Here is a 20419-nt window from a genome sequence, read left to right as displayed (position 1 = left end):
ATCAAATGATATTGTCGATTTCGAGATTTAGTCGGTTAATCGATTAATCTAACGGGGATAATTTCGTGGATTTATGTCCAAAAAAGTCGAGGATCGACTAGAACATAAAGTTTCGAGTTTGCCAACACGAAGTTTCTTCGTCGAATCAATTTTGGGTTCGAGTTCGAGTTCGTCGTCCAAAGGTCTTTTATTGGTCACTGACCAATGGTCAGCTCCATCAGTGGCTCCATTGTTAATTGTTTTCCTCTTTCACCAAAAACAAGACTTTGAATAAACGATTAAGATTAACAGCAGCTCGACACTCGCGACAATCACAAATGGCCTCAATTTTGTCTAATTCCCCTTTAAGCTTACATATATGACAAAATCGATGGTCACAACTTAATGATTTATTGATTAACTGATCCCCTACGAACATTTTCGAGAAGATAATAAATTACAATTAAGTCACAAAAGAAAGAATTGATTAGAGTAACGTGGTAAAATTGATTCGAGCTCGAGTTTGAATAAAAGTGATCGCGAGAAAATCAATCATCTCAGTTTATACAGAAAAGGTGACCATTGGATGACCAATGGCGCAAAAGAAAAGTCAAGTTGCTAATAAAAGCTAATTTTCACTTTTTCAATCTTAATTACGCTTTCTTAGTCCATCAATTGTTCACAAGGTCCAATAATTGATCATAAATCAACGAGAAAAAAATAACCGAATCTAAAGAAACATCGATTCAATTGTTATGTATTACAAGTCTTTTTAATTGTATATTGATTTAGAAAAATAAATTGTTTCCACAAATTGGGACAAGTTATCATCTTTTTTTGTCATCTTATCTCTTTGTCTTTGTTGTCATCACTCCTTCAGGGTAAAATTGGTTATCAGATAAACTTATTGGTCTTTTCTCTCTCTCTCTCTCTCTCTCTGATTATCCTTTTGTTGTAACTGGACAATAACTGGACCAGGGACGGAGATTCACTGTAATGTAATTAAAATTGGCTTATTGTCATCCGAAAGGTTAACCATTAACAGTAATATCAATTGGTGGGTAATGAATAAGAAAAAATTATCATTAGTGTCCAGTTTTTTGCTTTTGAAATGATAACACAAAAGTCCTAAAGTTGATCTCCTTTTCGTTTCCTTATTAATTGTAAAAATTAAATATCCATGCAAGTTGAAGATATAATGAGTAATTGGCTTGTCTCACAATTAGAAGGCATTTACTTTGCTTTGGTGTATGTGTGTAGATATATTTATGTTAACAGAATTAGATTTGATCGTCAACTAAATTATATGAGTGTAAACATCATGTATTAATAGTTTCCATTGTATTGATATCAAGTGAATCAACAATCATCCAGAATTTGACTGACGATAAAAATTGTATCTCGATTCTTTGCTTTCTGGTTGTTCATAAATTGTCCAGGATGATGTTCATGATAAACGCAAGTGAAATCAATTAATAGTATCAGAGTTTTTTTTCCACAGCTTAATCAACTTGATTTCTTCCAAATAATCTGATGGTGAAAAGAAAGCGAGATTCAAGTTACTTTAATCAAGGTGAAACTTGAGTCCTATTGTTTTTGACATGACTCGTTATCTTTGATCTTTCTTTGATTATCCTTCTCATCATCACCGGTAATCATCATCAATTCACAAGGCATTTGAGTGAAAGAGACAGACATGGAGGAGAAAAAGTTGAATCACATTTTGTTAGGAAATTTTCCCATCCACAGTTAATTGTTGATCAATTTGGTAATGAAAAAAAAAAGCTTGTATCTTGTAAGTAGTTCAATCATACTGGTCAGTTATCACTTATTGTCCATCTCTAAATTGGTGACAATCAACCATAATTGTAATCGTTGTTATCTTAAGATCCATTGAACAATCCTTAGGTTCAGTTAGCACATCAGCAAATCTTATTGAGATAATCAGATTTGATTAAGGCCTCGATTATGGTGATGAACAGGAGTAAACAAAGATTGACTTTAAATCCATATTGATTAACCTTTCGGCTTAGGAAATTGATCCTCTTGAATAGTTTCCGTTATATCGTTGTGAGCTTTGGCACATTAACACCGGTGGACGATCAGTATACACAGAATACATGGAAGTCATCGGAGTAGCTGAATAATAATCAAATGAAATACACATATGATTAGAATATAAAATAATAACAAAATTCAAAATCTCAAGATGAAGAGAGTTAATTACTTACAAGATAATCCTTTTTCTGTTGGGCCTTCATGAAATCTCAGTAAAGTCGCAGTATTAATTGTAGCTTCGTGACTTGATTGACTTGGAGTGACCATGTTCTGCCATGAAGCCTCCGATACACAACCAGAATCAGAAGTAGCTTGAGTCACTAAGAGAGAAGAAAAAAAATCAAAAGAAAATCAAAAGAAAATCAATCAAAAAATAACCACAAGAGTAACAAAGAGTTAGGCCTAAGGAAAGCGCTTCCTATACAATAGCCAAAGATTAATGGGACATTTAGATGATTCGGTAAATGGCTTCAATTTTAGTTTCTCGTTAATTTACCGACCGGCACAATTACCACAATTATAAAAAAGAGTCGGCAATTAATGAAAATCGATCAGGATAATCATGGAAAACACAGAATATCAACCAATGTAAACAAAGAAGCGAGATAAACATTTCTGGATATTTGGGATTAAGGAAAACAGATTAACAGTAGACACAGAATTTACTTACTTGGATAATGGTAAACGTGAACATCCGATCTTGGTGGACGAGGAGTTCGTTTCACTGTTGCATATAAAGGTTCCCCTGATTCGGATGTTGAATGCTGATGATAAAGAAGAAGAAGATAAATTTAATGAAGATGACACATTAAGAGAGAGAGAGAGAGAGTGAAAGAGAGATGGTGGTGAGAATACAAAGAAATGATTGATTGATTAACAGAACTAACGTCCACTCAGCAGGAAAGAATAAGAAGAGAAGATGAAAATCATTGAACTGATAGAGAAAAAACATGAGAAGAGAGAGAAAAAAAAGTCTAGAGATGAAAAGAAAAACATTAGAAAATAAGAAGAAGAAATTGAAAAAAAGAGAAAATTTCATCTTCATTTGCATCTTTTTAGAAAAGAGAAAAAAAATATTCTTTTAATGGAAAAGGAAATGATTATTTCTTCATCTTCTTTTCTCTTTCTATTAAGATGATGACCTCACTCTCTCGCTCTCTTTATCAAAGAGTTAACAATTTATGTAAGTAATTCAAATGACAGAGAAAAAGAGAGAGAGAGAGATGATAAACATAATAATAGACAACGGATGATGAGGGGAAGATAATATGAGTAAGAGGAAGATAAAAAATGATTCGAAACACTTTTCATGATGGAGAAACATAATAAGAATAATATTATTCAGGATGATTGATGTATTCATGATAATAATGAGGATCGGACATGAGAGAGAGAGAAAGTGAGTAAGTGAGAGAGAGAGAGTTGGATGATAACAATTCAGTTATGGACAACAAGCAATTTGCAATTGTGAGTTAAATGATCCATCTACAAGTTTATCCTCATCAGTAAATCATTTCTGTTTAACTATTTTTTGCCCTCATCATGATTATAATCATGATGATGATGATGAAGATGAGGATTTATTTTAATAAGCCAAATGAATGGATGAGCAATAACAACAACACAACATCAACATCAACAAATGTCAACCCAATCTGGTTCATTGTTTTGTACTCCCAGCAGTTGGTTTATCATCATCATCATCATCAGTACAGTTACTTAGATAGACATTGATGATCAAGATAAGTATCATCTTAATCATCATGTTCATGTATGAATCTTCATGATAACTTCACAATCAACTAATGATCTTTTGCCTTTCAGGGATTTTTGTTCAACAATTTAGTTAACATCATGTTACTTTTTTTCTTCATATTCTTATTGTTTGATTGACAATCACTTTAGACAATTTCTGGATATATCATGAAAATCATCATTCCAATCATGGTGATATTCAATTCATATATAATAGTTCAATTGATTCATCCTGTCAACCTTATCATCATCATTATTATTATCATCAAGTTATCAAGGTAAGAAAAAGTTTTCCTCATCAAGATTCATAAATATATTAACATGATGAGTATTCAATTGAACTGGAAACATGATAAAATCATAACTATCAAGTAATAATCACACAATCCAATCAATGAACAATTTTCATCATGATTATCTGAAAATATCTTCATCTTCATCATCTTATTGAAAGATATGAATATCGATATGAAACAAGATCTAATTTTCATCAATATTGGTATAACCATGGAAACGATTAAATTAATCATGATATACATCATTAGATTAATTATATAAATCATTTCAAATGATAATCAGTAAAATCTAATCAGTTGATTAAATAATAACAATAAAAAAAAATGAGGGAAAATAATAATCATATCAAAAGTAAATTGATTGAATCAAATTGATTAATAACTAAACTTGATATGATATCAATGAATTATCATCATGATGATTATCAAGTTGATCAACAGACCAATGATTAGCATTTAAGGATAACAATTAAACGTTATCATGGTAATTAATTGATCAGTGATTGGGAGATTAAGTTGTCACAACAATTGTCATCATCTCACCAAAAGTTCAAGGGGAAAAGGAAAGAGAGGAAAAGTTTCATTCCAAATATCATGAAGATGCTCAGGATTCAGATTCAGATTCTGATGATGATAAAAAACTCCCTGGACATTGTGATTAGATGAAAAACCGTGAAAAGTAATAATAATAACGATAAAGAAAAGTGAACTGTTCGAAAAAGTTATTTATTGCTTCGATGAACTCAGAACTTTTTTATCTTTGTTTTTCGAATTCGAATATCATATTTTTTTTTCTTTGTTTCGAAAACTTTTTTACTCTCAATTGTTTCCAAAAATCATATTCTTTTCTCAATCTTCTGCCAGAATTATATCAATATCTCCTCCAAGTTGTTGATAGAAAAAAAAAGAAAATTGAAAAAAATGGATACTTGGAATTTGGAATCAGAATCAGAATCACCATCATCATGAGTTCTTGATCTTTGATTTCATCTTTTCATCTTATCTATTTTTATGAGTTTTATTTATTTCCTTTCTCAATATTAGATTTCATTAGATGGCCGATTTTCATGATAACTGGTCAGTTTAGTTAAAGATAAATTTATGATCAATCAACAGTCTGTCCTAAATTCTGTGACCAGAATTTCAACATGCAAGATATCATGATAGTAGATATTACAAAGTTTCAATTTTATTAAATTCAGTTAATGAAAAATCATCAAATGATAAACATAAATTCACATTTCAGATCTCAGAACTTTATTTTATCAAATACTTTTGATAATATTTCATGTTTATCATTTCATAAAATGAGTGTTATTTTCAATCAACCACTTGAAATATTATATATTGGAGTCACCATGTTGTATTGAAAGGTTGAATGTTCATTTCTATCATGAAATTGGAATCAGTGTTCATGAATAAAAGGAATAATTTTTTTCAATTATATGATAATAATTTTACCTTTTTAATTGGTGAATTGATCGGCCTTTTGGCTTCCATTTCAATAGCATTCTGAGTTACCATTGGATCATTTTTTTCATTCTCAATCTTGGTCATTGCATAAGGTGAAGGAAAATATCCCGAATCTAAACCGGAAACGGAATTATCTGTAACAATCGATTTCTTCATGCTTCCTCCTCCATTAAGTCCACCACCAGCATCCAATTGAGTTAACCGGACAGATTCATTGCCACCATGAGGTTCACATTTACTACCAGAATCATAGATTCCAGGATTTTCTGTGAGAGAAAATCAAAAGCGACAAAATCGAAAAGTTTTTTGAAAAAAAAAGTTCGAAACAAATTTTTTTTCGATAAAAGTTCTTACCATAAAAACTTATATTATTTTGTCGTTTCTTTATGAAAAAAAGGCAGAACAAGAAAGTGAGGAGAATCAATGTAACTCCAATGGTAATTGTTGTTGGTAATAATAAATTCATATCAAGATAAATTGAACGATCAGCTGATGATGATGATGATTTTGATGCTTCATTACCAATCAGGGAATGTCCTCTTTCTGTATTCACCATGACATGTAAACATAATAACATCATTCCAATCGACAATATCATGATAATATCACCAGAATGTGAATAGAAAAGTAAATGTCAAAAAAAAGAAGAAGAGAAAATATTTTTTAATTAAATTCTATCCAATGATAGATGAGAACATTTCAGCTTAATCATTTCATTTTCTCTCTTTCAATCAATAATAATATCAACAATCTATTAAAAGCATTTTAATCATCATCATAATCACCATCATCTACAACAATCAACTTTCACCATCACCATAATCATAATCTTCAAAATAATCAGATTCCTTGGTGTTAATATGATTGAGAGAGAAGAGGAAAAAAATTATCATTTTTGAAAAATCTCATCATAAAGATAACATTAGACAGAATTCCTGAAAATCATGAAATACCTTTTCAAAATGTTATTAGATTTAATCATCAACTGATTAATATTGATGATAATCTAATCATCAATAATAATAATCATCATCATTATTGATTAACAAGTAAAACCATTAATCTTAAATCATTTAATCAAATCAATTGATCAACACACACAATTGAAACATTACATTGGCAAGAAAACTTTTTGAAAATTTCAAATTCTGAGAAACAGTTAAAATCACTGATCACCATTAGGATGACCAGTGGTCATTTACATTACCTCGATTGGCCTTGAAGTTTGTTTTAAATGAATAAGCGGCTTGTATGGGTCCAGCCTCGTTCGTTGCCGTTATTTTAAGGTCATAATTGGTCGCAGGTCGAAGGTTATTGAGAAGGATGTCTTTATCCTCTTTGGATAAGATGGATACTGAGGACGAAGACAAGGAGGAAGATGAAGAAGAAGAAGAAGAAGAAGAAGATGAAGATGAAGATGATGAGGATGAGGATGATGGAAAGATGGCTGGAAGACTCAACCATTCGGCTCGTTTTTCCTCCTTGTACATAATCTCAATCTTATTCATGGGACAACCTCCATCATGCCAGGAGTCCAGATGAACTACAGCATTGGTTGAATTTATGGATAACAATGAATGCTTATCAGGAGCAACCGGAGCTTATTCATTGAGAGATAAACAATAATAATAATAGTAAATCAATTATTATCAAATAATATTATCATCAACACGGGGAGGGGAAAAGTAAACGATATATATAAATAAAAATGGAAAGAGACAAAATTTTCTCTTCCACTCCATCAGGAGGATAATATCATCTTCTTACATTAGTATTATCATATTACATTATTGTTGTTATCTAATCCATAGATGATAATATTTACTATTATCGTTGGGAGGGGAAGAAAACTCCCTGCAATGTTCATGGGAATTGTTTAGATTCTGAGGCAAGTTATATTTCTTTACTCTGTCTCTTCCTCTTTCTTTCTGATTAGAACTTCATTCTCTCATTAAATAATATCATTCTCATGATATTATTATGAAGATAAGTGATAATTAACTCACCTAATCCCTCAGTTTTTACGTGAATTATATTACTTGGATCACTTTTACCGATCTCATTAAAAGCGATCACATAGAACTGGTAACTTGTCCCACAGGCGAGCCCCTCAAAGGTGTGGGAACTCTGAGAGGGTGAGACTTCAATCGATTCCCATTTATCTGAATTGGAACGTTTCATATGAATAATATAACCTGGAGAACGAAAAAAAAAAGTTTTACCAACTTTAGAATCTAAAACAAAAAAAGATTTCACAATTCACAACATTTACTTTTTCTCATTTTCATCAACTTATCGTTAACTTGATTCCCATTTTTCATGGTTAATTATCAACCAATCAAATTAATTATCATCACTCATGATGTAATAATTAGCTAATTTTACAAGCCATTAATTTGAATGAAAGTTTGTATATAATGAAAGAGGGTGAATGAAGGTGGGAAATTTGCTTTTCGGTGGAAACTTTTTTCTGGCTCAGTTATTGGTGAATTTTGGATTTTTCAGCATCAATCAGATTTTTTTTTGTTCACTCACTGTTCATTTCATGATGAATATTATCATGATTCACCATGAACATGAAAGTGTTGGGATTTAATGGATAAAAATTATCTGATAAATTTTCGGGTTATTGTTTTGGTTTAGGTTTTTTTCATCTTCTTTACCTCATAACTTTAGTTCATTGAATGAATTGATGATGATGATGAAAAAAGTTCTGATGGTGACAGGAATGGAGGAAGAGTGAGATGATAAAGGGATGAGAATGTGAAAGAAAATAAAGAAACAATGAAGAGATTATCTTTTTTTCATCATGAAGATGAGAAAGATTCCATCCCGATGATAATATTAAGTCTGAATCTTATCATGAAGTTGAGGAAAAAAAAACTTTATATATACATAAAGAGTCATTGATGAGTTAATAAAAGTTGATGATTGAGATAATTTCATGATAATCAGCTGATAGTTGTTATTACCTGTTGGTGGATCAGTGGTTGATTGTTGTTGATCAATTGACCATGAGATAGTTATTGAATATGAACTTTTAGATGAAATTTTCAGGCTCGGTGAGATTGGTGGATCTACACAAATGTATTCAGAAACAAATTCAGATATTAGGTATAAGATAATTGATGAGAAATTGTGATAAATATTTTTTGACAATTCTAAGTTTGATATTATGAAAGATTCTGAATGTATCATGATGATTAGTGTAACTATTATTTTCAAATCATCAGAGTAAAATGTTGTACAAACAAGAGACATGATTGTAGCTGAATTAATATCAAATGAATGATCTAAACGATTGGAATCAATTGTTAAATTGTTCAGTAAAAAGTAAATAAGATTAGATAGTTGAAATTGAGAGAAAAAAAAATCGATCGAATAATTTTCAGAATTTTCTTCATCACCAATGAATTTACTATCTCACTCGTTTCATTTTTCACTCTCGATTTTTATTCTGGTCAGAGAAGAACAAAAAAATTCATTCTTGACCAGGGTAACTCTGTTGTCTCACTGATAATGTCGTTGTTGATGTTGGATGTTGATGATAACAGTAAATTGAAAACAAATGATTCGGAACAATAACATTATATGAGTACTTGGAATGATGATAATGATGATGATAAAAAAAAATCGAGAAGACAAGACAAACCTTTTTCTAAAGTTTGAACAACAATCTCTTCGGATGCTGGACCTGAACCTTTCGAGTTAAAAGCTTGGACGGTTATTGAATATTTTGAAGCTCGAGTTAATCCAGTTATATGAGCCTCTTCATTAGATGATCGATCCTTGGCTTCCAATGTTTTATAAGTGTAAGAACTTACTCCATTGTGATTACTCACACTACTACCATTTAGAGAGCCAATATCACCGCTACCACCTCCTCCTCCCCCACTGACCAGTCCATCATCGAGATGACCCTCTCGGAGAACCTTATAACCCACATAGTAGCCCTTGATTAAGCCATAGGTCAACTCTTTTTTTGGTGGTTTCCATGTAACTCTAATGGACGACGAGCTCATTGGAATCGCCTTGATATGAAGTGGAGGTCCTCCTGGTGCTAATTAACCGATTAAAAGAGTTCATTTAATTGTTTGATTCAGTCTGTATCTTAATCATTCAATTAGCAACTATTTCTCCCTCTCAAAGTTTCATAACTTGATTGTTATCGATTTTGGTGAAGAAAAAATGAGTTTTTCCTCTTTCTTTTCAACTATTTATCTCTAGATTCTTGATTAGTACCATGGTTATTTCTGATCTTCTTTGATAACTTTTTTTTCTTTCTCTTTCAACTATTGAAACTACACTAATGGTCAAGTGATCAATGGATCCAATGGACTGTGACATTGAATTGACCCAAAGCTTTACTGATCAGTTTTCGAGTAAGAAAAACAAAATCCATCTCTTACTTTGACTTCTTCCTGTTATATATTTGAAAGCATTATCATTATCATCATCATAATATTATGTTGATTATTGCAACTTCCTGGTCGAGTCTCTCTCTCTCTCTCTCTCTCTCTCTCTCTCTCTCTCTCTCTCTCTCTTTAATGTCCAGTTTGATATATGTATTGTCTTGGATTAGTAACAATAAGTCTAACTTATCATCATATTGAATTGTTGATATCAACTAGACAGAAGTAATTGAATTTTCCTCATCGAATCACCATCGACATAAAATTTCAAGTTATTATTTATAATGTCGATTGATTAACTGACAACATAAGCAAATCGATTCGCCATTATTGCAATGATGCTAATTTGGAAGTTTGCATCAGAATTTATCATGGAAAATGAAATGAAATACCTTCTTCATCGGTTCGAAAGTGAATAATCTGACTGGCCTCACTTCGTCCAATTGCATTGACTGCGAACATGCGAAGTTGGTAATGAGTGACAGGATGGAGATTTTTAAGCTTATACAAAGTTCCACCTCCTGGAGCTGAGCCATTCCAAAAGCCTCTAGAGCCAATAGTCCATTTTTCTGTCCCATGAGAAAATTAAGAATATGAAACAACTCAAATGAAAATAAGAATATAACAAAAAATAGAAGACGAAAAAAGAATCAACTTCATTGAGTCATTTCTTTTTTTACCCCAAACAACATCATTTCCGAATCCTTTTCATGTTCATCATGATACTTATCATCTTCATCATCATGAATCTTTATATACCTTCCATCTAAAAGTCACCAATTATTATCATGGTTTCATCTTCCATTTTTTTTCCTTTCCTAATGAGAATCTCCTTTCTTCCATGTACTAAGCCAATTTACTTGATTGCTTTCAATTCACTGAGACTCAATGAACTTTTGCTCTTCCCCTTCATCCTTTTCTTTCTGTTTCTATTTATCCCCCTTTTCCTCTCAATCATCAATGGTGTTATCCATTCATTGGATACTCATGGAATCGGTCAAGAGAATCAGTCCAAATATGCTGAATTTCAATCATTCTCATGTTCTCTTGTCTCAATTGATGACCATCATGTAAAACCGAGATACCAGTCAACCGATTTATTATTGAAACATTTGTATTCGAATTTTTTTCTCTGTCTCTCTTCAGGGTAATCCTATTATTCTGGATTCCGGAAGTTATTGTTTTTCCATCATTTGTATTTTTACCTTTTTCCAATTTATATTGAATAATGTATTCCATTATTGGACTATTTCCGGGATACGGAGGTGACCAGGTAATTGTTGCTGTTCGTCCATCATGATCGGATATTTTAACATCCTGAGGGGAATCAGGAGGCTCTGAATGTTATCATGAAAACAGGAAAAACAATGTAAATGAATCGATTAGTATTTACTTTTGATTTTCTCGAGAAAATCAAAATTGATCAATTTTAATACATAAACATGGAATTGGACATCAATGATGATGAAAATACTAAAAGAAAATCGTTAGTCCTAAATGTTACTTTTTTTCGAGAGAAAATTAAACTTCCGGCTTATTGGAAATATTTTGTTTCGCTCATTATTTCCGGTTTATTAGAAAGTTATTAAGTCTTACCTTGAAGAAGAAGCTGAATATTGGTCTCATCTTTACCGAAACCATTGAAGGTATTACAGGTGAACAAGGCAGAATCACGTCTATCGGCACTTCGGATTAGTATTTCAGAGATTAAACCTTCTGAATTTGCCTCTTCGAAAAGCTCATATCGAGCATCATCTCGAGGATTAAAGTTAATCTTGTCTTTTAACCAGTTAACTGTAATTGGTTTATCTCCAATCGCTTTACACTGAACTTTGGCTTCTTGACCCTTACGAACAGTGTGAACGTTGAACTTTGTTTCAAAATGAGCAGCGACTGGAAATTTAGCATGAAATCAAATATATTAGATGAAATGAACTTTGCAATTGTAATCTGAAAATTTTCTTAAAAATTTCAATCACAATTTCAATTTGAATCTCAATCAAAAGCCTCGAGCTTTTTATCAATCATTTTCTCAACATATGATAGTAAAAATAAAGCAAAAATAAAGTGTTCAAATTGGAATCACATGGTAACCTTGAAATTTAAATATTCTCATGATAGGAATTCACCCCTGGGAAGAGATAGTAAGATAATGTAGGTAAAGAAAAAGATCAAATTCTGTTCATATATTGAGAGTTTAAAGGTTAATGTCGATTTCAATTCAATCCTTTTTTAACTTATTCTACTTTTGTTATATCAGATTGATCTGAATTTGAATAGACTCATGAACTTACCATGAACTGTTAGTTTGATAACTTTACTTAAACCGGAACCAATGTTATTACTTGTTTGGCATAAATAGTAACCAGCATCCGATTTTTGAGCATTATGAATGGCCAGTGAGCCGTTCTCGAAGACTCGAAGGTGAGGACTTGAATTGATGGGCTTAAAATTAGTCGGAGGCTCTTGAAGATAACCTGAAAATTGAACAGTTCAAATTCGAAATGAAAAATTTCATCTTTATATTAATAAATAAAAATTTTCTATCGAAATCAATGGTTAGAAAAATTTCGATAAACTTTGGATGTTCATTATTCAGATTGTGTCACAACGTTAAATGTTGGTCAATTTTTAATTCTGATTGACAAGTTCAAACGATTCTGCTGAGGTTTTCCTGAATTCTCATGGTTAATATCAAAATGAGTAATATTTATCTTCATATTTTGGTCTAGATATTTATATGAATTTCATATCACTGATTCTTTAACTTTATTCACTTTTTTATTCATTCAGTTGGTTCAATCTTTTATTTTCATGGGTAAATTCAGACTCGATCATGTTGGATAACCGTTTTCTTTTGTTTCTTTTCCCTCTTCCAATAACCAATAACATGATAATAAGTTCAGTTGAGTGTAAGAATTGAGTAGTTTAACTAAACCCCTCCAAGGGTATTCATGTAATAATATTGTTGATATTTGATTTTAATATGAATGACAAACTAATAATAATCATCTCATTGATTGACATTCACTTGATTCCTGTGGTTGGTTATTAGTTTTTGACTGTTTGCAATTTATCATCAGCCATGAGAAGATTATAATCAAAATGATAACAATAGATTAGAATGAAAAAAAAAGTATGTATAAAACTAAATAGTAATTAAGATTAATTAGAAATTCTATAAAATTCTGATAATCATAATAAAATCTTGTCATTTAAAGACATTGATTAATTTTAAGTGATAATCAATGTTTCCTTTTCATTTATGTTATTAGTTAAGTTAATCAACTAACGAGTGATTAACTAATTAACAGTGAAACATGTTAATCCATAAAGAATTGAGTTAATTATCAATGTCAAGAATGATAATTTCTTGATTCTCTCTTTTTCCTAATCAATTGAATGTCAAAAAGTTTCTCCTTATTATCACCATGAAAATCACTTACCTTCAGCTCGAGACCAATGAGTTTGAGGAACAGGGAATCCATCAGCTTGACAATCAATAATTGCTAATTGATCCTTAATCACTGCAGTGTCTCTTGGTTCAATGTGCCAACGAGGTGGAACTGTTGATAATTAAAATGAACAATTAACATTAATTATATCGTAAATGGTTATTAACAAATTTCAGAGGGAAAAAAATTCAATCTCTTCCTCTACATGAATACATCTCAAGCTCATAATCAAAAGACATTCATTGTCACCATCAAATGATTATAATGATAACTATACTTTATGATTTACTAAATTAACAATCAACAATTTATTAATACTCACTGAATGGAATCATGCCAAATGCACATTCTTTTCATCTAAAAATTTACAGAATTTTCCATTTCTCTTTTCATGGGAGGTTACATGCTATTGGAAATTGATTCAAGACTATTATCCGACAAGATTCATTTCATTAGCATTTTTGTCAACCATCAACAGAGAAACGATTCCAATCACATAATATATCAAGGTTCATATTGGCTGAGAAAAATGTTGATTTGCTTTCGATTGTAAACTTTTTCTTTTAATTGTTTGAATACCTTAATCAGTGGAATTGAAATTCAACTTTGGAATTTTTTAAATTCTAAATAACTTTTGAGCTCTAGAAATTATTAGATGAAATTTTTTGCTGTATTAAAGTTTTCGTAACCTTTGGTTATGTGATATAAGAATCACATTTATCGTAATATTCAAATTTCTTCATGAATCGTAAATGAAACCAGGATTATCTATCATTTCTGTGTAATGAGATTATTATCAGAATAACAAAAGTGATATTAATATTAACTCAATTCAATGTGTGATCTTATTAGAGTTCATGAATATATCACTATAATTTTCTCTTCGCCATGATAACATTGAATATATTAGAACAATCATAAGGTCAGAATTTGCAAAAAAAGCTCTGTATTCAAATCGATAGATGAATTTCTTAATGGATAACAATTAGCTCGATAATAGAGTATTTAACTCATCAGAACAAGAACGAATTGAAATAAAACTTGGAGTGAAACAATTGAGAGAGAAAATATCATCGAACTTTTGAAATTGTTAGTTATTATTATCATCTGAGTAAAGATAAAAAGTTACACTTTGGTTATATTTATAAAATGATAATAATTCAGTTTTGATTCAAAAAGAAATAGAGAAAAAATTGTTTGTCTGAAGAGAGAGAGAGAGAGAGAGAGAGAAAAGTTCCAAAGAGAAAAGGATGAAAAGAATGTTAAAGAAAAAAAAGCAGAAAAAAATACTCATATAGATGCAAATTTCTTTTTTTTTCTTGACACATTTTCCATAAGGGAGTGAGAGAGAGAACGAGAGAAAGTGAAAAGTTTAGTATCATTTAGCTTGGAGAAAATTCTCTAACAGCAAAAGGTTGGCGAATCCTGAGAATACCGGGAATATCATTTTCTAATGCAATATATTATGAATACTTTTTTTCTTCTTGATAGTATTTAAATTATCATCATCATGGGCGACAAAAGTAAATACATATGCTCATGTGGAATCATGGGTATGCATGTATGTTTACATTGAGAATACATCAAATGCTCTGAATGCTGACGAGCAGAATGTCAAAGACAGACTTTTATTCATGAGAAAATATTTATATAAATTGTGTACTATTAGTATTTTTGTCTCACTTTGTCTCCCTTTTCTCATCATCATCATGATAAGATGATATTTACTATTCAAAATGAGAATCGTCCAAGTAAAATTTTGATAATAAGCAGAGAGAGAGAGAGAGAGAGATATAAATAATATTATCAACATCATTGTTATTTAAATGGAGTGATTATCATCATAATTATCATCTTTCATTGAGATGATCATCTGATATAAATGTGAAACAATAAGCAGTTGAGATTCTGTTCATGGGCTCATTATTTTCTATCAGGGTATGATAAATACTCTCTTATATTCACATGGATTTCCCTTGTAAATTGTTAGTTTTATTTTCCTTTCTCTTTTCACTATAATTGCTTTTCTTTTTTAATAACTCAACAGTTTTCTTAATTCCTCAGAAATAATCATCATAATTATCATCATGAACATATACATAATCAGATGAGAAGAGAAACTGGAATTCCTTGCAAGAAGATTGTTCCTAGTTGATTATTATTATCAATTCTTGTGACCATAGTATTTCTGGTACTCGTTAAATTGGATTAATTATTGGATAGTTAAAGTTGACTAATATACTTAAGATTCTAAGAAAATGTGGAAAGTTATCAGAATAGTCAAATTAACTAATCAACAATAATGAAAGTCCAATCGATTTGGATACATTTTCTATAACAATTATCTAAGCAATTATCGTGAATCTTTTTGGCTAAATAATTGGTTCTTTTAATAATTTTCCATGGAAATTCTGATAAGCTTATGATTCTGTTTACTTTCACATCAACAATTCAATATAACATATCGGTCAATAAACCTAAAATCTACTTGAGACAAGGTAATATTTATCATCTATTGTCAACATTATGATGATGATGATTATCATCCTTTTAATCAACTCCCATGAGCCCTGAGGGCAAGGAGATAATAATATTTCATGATTCAACTTACAATTCATTTAATAAGAACAAAACAAAAATAAGAATAACTTTTCTCAGTGGTAGTTACAATTTGCTAGAATAAATCATTTATATCTTTTGATATTTATCATGAAACAAAGTATGATGGTCATGGTAATACTAAATGAAATGATGAGAAAATTTTCTTAAAGTTCCAACTCAATTAAATTGTCATTAACACTTAAATTCAATTAGGTTTATTAAAAATATAAGTAATCTAATTATCATTCGTTTAACTTGAATTACTAAAAAGAGATTGAGGTTTTTTAATCACATTCAAATGGTTAGTTGGTTGCTTATATTATTATCATTTAAAATGTTCACAATACTTTAATTTAGGGAAAATTTTTGAATTTTGCGCTTTTTCAATTTTTGACAGATAAGTTGTTACATCTTTCTCGTAGCATCAGCAACATCCTCATCTTTATCATCCTTTTGTTAGATGATAATCCTCTTTTCTAAATCACTTCATGAAAAACAAAAACAAGAATCACTCAATTTCCATGGTAAATGCTCGCGAAGAAGAAAAAAAATTATCTCAGAACTTTTTTCCCTCTATCATGATCAATGTTACTTAATAGTTCAATGAACACTTTAACATGATAATAAACATTTCCAGGTTGATTGTGGATGTTAATAGAAAAAGAGTTCAGTGTTCAGAATTATATCATCAAATGGAATCAATATTTTTCAGCATCTGCAGAAAATGTTTCATGATTTGTTCAGTAAGAGAAAAGGAAAGAAGTATAAGAAAAAATTGGAATAAAAAAGAAGAAAAAAGAAGAAAAAAACTTCATCTGATACACAGAATTTCAGAACTTTTCATCAGTTTGATATGAAATGGAATGAGAAAATTGTCGAATTCATGGAAACAAAGAAATGAAATTACATGATAATGAACAGAAGAAAGAGCAAGACAAAGAAAATAAAGTAAAAAGTTCTGAATTCTGAATCAGCGAAAATGAAAAAATAAAAAAGAAGACATTTCTCTTTCTATTTACCAAAAGTTCTGATTATTATTATCTTTTCTCATCTACTTATGGACCATTCCATTCAGTTGAATTCTCAACATTCATCTCATCTTATTCGTAGTATGATTCATATGCAAAGTCTTGAAAATTTACAAGATCTTTTTCATTTTTCTTTTAATAAACTAGATCATTTGTCCTCTTCCCTTTTCCATAGATCTTCATCTTCCACCCTGAAGGTAAAATTCTGAAAGTGAGATTCAAGTTCTCTGGATGATAAATAAGAAAAAAAAGATTCTTTTAGTGAATCAGCAGTTTAGATTCTTTGTTTCAATGAGATTGAGCTTTTTCTCATCTCATTGAAGAAAGTATTGTCTGTGAACACTGAATTTTCATGATGACGATGATAGAAATTAGAAAAGATGAAACAGAAATAAAGAGAGAAAGTTTTTTGGTCGAATTATTTTCTCCCCTGATTCCGGTGATTCTTTTTTATTCTGAATTCTTCCTCAGAATCCCGAAGGAAAAAAGTCATTTCCTGTTTGTTGTCAAAGAGCTTAAGGGTAACATACACATAGAAAATAACATGTAACCTCTTCAAGGTTATGAACTTTATCCTTCTCTTTCTCTCTTCTCTGTCTTCCCTAAACATCCAACAAGAGCAAAGTGATTTACAGAATCTTCTCCATCTTCATATCTCTTTCTCCTCATCTGGAAGACTTTTTTTCTATTTCCCCTCTCTTTCCCTTCGTATTTTTAGCTACAACACTTTTCGTGGCTCATCATCATTATCATCTCTCATCATCCAGTTGCTATTGGATATTAACCATAGAAAGGAGAGAGAGAGAGAGAAGATGATGATAGAGAAGAAGAAGAAAAGTATTAATAAAAGGAGAAAGAAATTATTACATAAATAAGATGGAGATGGGAAAAAAGATGAGGATAAAAAAGAGATGAGACAGAATTTATCAGGGAGAGAGTGAGAGAGAACTGAAAGTTCTGGGGTCCTTTGTGATTCTTTGTCCATCTTCATTTAATAACCTAATAGTTGACAAAACAAAAACAAGGATCAAGATAATGATGATAATGATGATGAGCACATAAAGATGAAGATAAAATGTTAGACAAAACCATCAACTACTTAATTCTGATTCACTTCATTTCCCTAATTCACCGGTAGTGGTTTCCAACTCCAGACTCAACATGATAATCACCAAGAGTAATCAAAATAAACAGTCAACTTGAATCAATGAATTAAACAGAAGGCAAAAAAAGCAAATCAAATTATCATCATCTACTTAAATTGATAATCATCACAATCTATCATCATCCATATTAATCATAATCATTTACATTATCAACCACTGTAATCAAATTGATACACTTTAATCAGATCTCCAGATGAGTTGAAATAAACAATTTTACTGTTGAAAGTTAATTAATCTGATTGTTCATTAATCATTATACTCATTTTTACAGTTTACCTTTGGGTAAATGTTTTCCTGGTGAGTTTAATTGTAACATTTGAAATTTAATTGCTCAATGAGATCATGTTAGATTGTTAATTGTTTGATTAATGATTAATTTCCTGTGAGATTATTAAACCTGTGAAATTGTTTCCATCATAATTGAACTGAAATTCAATTTCATGGTTTGATTACTTTTCATCTTAAAGTTTTATCTTCAATTTGATCTTGATCATCATTCAATTCATTAAATATCTCTTTTGTATCATCTTAACACTGACTCAGATTCAATTCGATTCCACAATCAAATCACCATGCAAATCTCATGGATTTCAGGAGATGTTTCATCACTGAGAAACCATAGAGTGAATTTTATTGAAAAAAAAGAACAGAAAATCTTCATTCTCAATCCTAATCTCTGATCACAATCTCAGAATCATTAATTCACCACAAAACTATCAATTCAATTAGAGATTGAATTGAATTTACTATTGAATAAAAAAGAGAGAGAGAGATAACCAATCATCATTGGTCTTCCTCATCTCTGAGTTTTCATCATGTTTTTTCAAGTTCATTGACATTAATTGTTTACTCAAGACTCATGAGAACCATGATGATTCTGATCAACATTCATAGCTGATTAAATGATAATTTGATATGAGTGTTGAAAAAAAAACCATACACCTAATGATTAGTTGTATCAACAGATTCACACACACACAAATTAATGTTTAACTTGATTATCCTAAAGTGTTAAGTGAGGTTTAGTTAGTTAATCATAACATTAAATCAATTGAATTAACTGAGTGTGAGTATGAAAAAAAACTTAACCATTAACCTTAATCCTAAATATAAACATTAAGCCAAAAATTAAACTCAGATTAAATGTATAAATAAACACATTGAATAATCAAGTGCAGTTTGAATTAAAAAAACAAGATGCAAGGCAATCATTGGAAACAATTAAGCTAATTGTTTGGATTAGTTGATAAACACACAAACCAAAGTTAATAGAAAGTTTTTATCATTATAATTAAATGATGATGAAAATTATCATGATAATGTAATAATTTCACCATTTTCTGGACAATAAGCTTTGTTGTTAGTTCATTTCAATTGATTCAATCAAGTTGAAGATGAATAAAAGTTTTTTCATTGTTGTTGTTTGGGTGAAAATTGATTTCATTAATAAATTAATGTATTTGTTATATTATTTATTGTGTTTTATTTATATACTGACCATGAATGACCATTGATGCATTATGAGAGTCACTTCCGGCACTATTTGTTGCAATACAAGTGTAGTTTCCTCTGTGTTCTGGTCCAAGTGATTCAAAGGTAAGGTGGGAAGAGAAATCTTTTACTTGGATTATATCAATGCCCAGTGGATGATTAGGTGAAGATGAAAGTTCTGAAGATGATGATGAGCTTCCCATTATTATTGGTTGACCATCTTTAAGCCAACGTATCTCAATGGGAGGGTCACCTTTGGTCACTGAGCATAAAGCATTATAACGTTGACCTGATTGAAGATTGGCTGAAAAATTGAATGGGTCAATAAAAGGACGAACTGTACAAAAGAACGATCAAAAACGATTCGCACGTTGTTTTCAGTATAAAAGATAAATCAAGGTCCGAATGAGCCGTCGAATCCAAAAAAAGGGAAACGGAAATGATGACGATGATGATGAGAGAGAAGAGTAAAAAGAACAAGAAAGAGAAAAGATTAGTGATCAAACATTTTAATCCATTATCGTAGTTACTTTGATAACCAAGTGATTATAAAATCGATTATCAAGAGGAAAAAGTTCTGAGTGAGAATTTTTTTTCCTTTTCATTGAAAATTTTCATGAAGAAATTATAAAAAGGTGATATTATCATGAGACGAAAAATATTGATACAAAGTTTCACATGTTTCGGTTATTTGATTCATAGACT

General features: G+C 30.4%; 1 protein-coding gene across 1 annotated transcript in view; it reads right to left on the bottom strand.

The window, feature by feature from the left end:
* Positions 1-1227: 1227 nt before the first annotated feature.
* The window catches only part of LOC128395412 (cell adhesion molecule DSCAML1-like), a 69324-nt gene continuing 50132 nt past the window's right edge, over positions 1228-20419 (bottom strand). The window contains exons 5-19 of the mRNA XM_053355838.1: positions 19722-20051; positions 13420-13539; positions 12268-12450; positions 11570-11866; positions 11179-11310; positions 10366-10542; positions 9214-9621; positions 8534-8638; positions 7568-7756; positions 6769-7161; positions 5916-6104; positions 5550-5827; positions 2708-2801; positions 2211-2357; positions 1228-2118 (exon numbers count right to left, since the gene is read on the bottom strand). Of these exons, the coding sequence (XP_053211813.1) occupies positions 2009-2118; positions 2211-2357; positions 2708-2801; positions 5550-5827; positions 5916-6104; positions 6769-7161; positions 7568-7756; positions 8534-8638; positions 9214-9621; positions 10366-10542; positions 11179-11310; positions 11570-11866; positions 12268-12450; positions 13420-13539; positions 19722-20051 (3152 nt within the window). The 3' untranslated portion in view covers positions 1228-2008. The remainder of the gene's footprint in view (positions 2119-2210; positions 2358-2707; positions 2802-5549; positions 5828-5915; positions 6105-6768; positions 7162-7567; positions 7757-8533; positions 8639-9213; positions 9622-10365; positions 10543-11178; positions 11311-11569; positions 11867-12267; positions 12451-13419; positions 13540-19721; positions 20052-20419) is intronic.

This window comes from Panonychus citri, unplaced genomic scaffold (assembly GCF_014898815.1).
Source record: "Panonychus citri isolate SS breed McGregor unplaced genomic scaffold, ASM1489881v1 Contig00141, whole genome shotgun sequence".
In the NCBI taxonomy this organism is placed as follows: Eukaryota; Metazoa; Arthropoda; class Arachnida; order Trombidiformes; family Tetranychidae; genus Panonychus; species Panonychus citri.
Note: the sequence above shows the minus strand (reverse complement) of the source record. Positions and strands in the feature narration are given on the sequence as shown.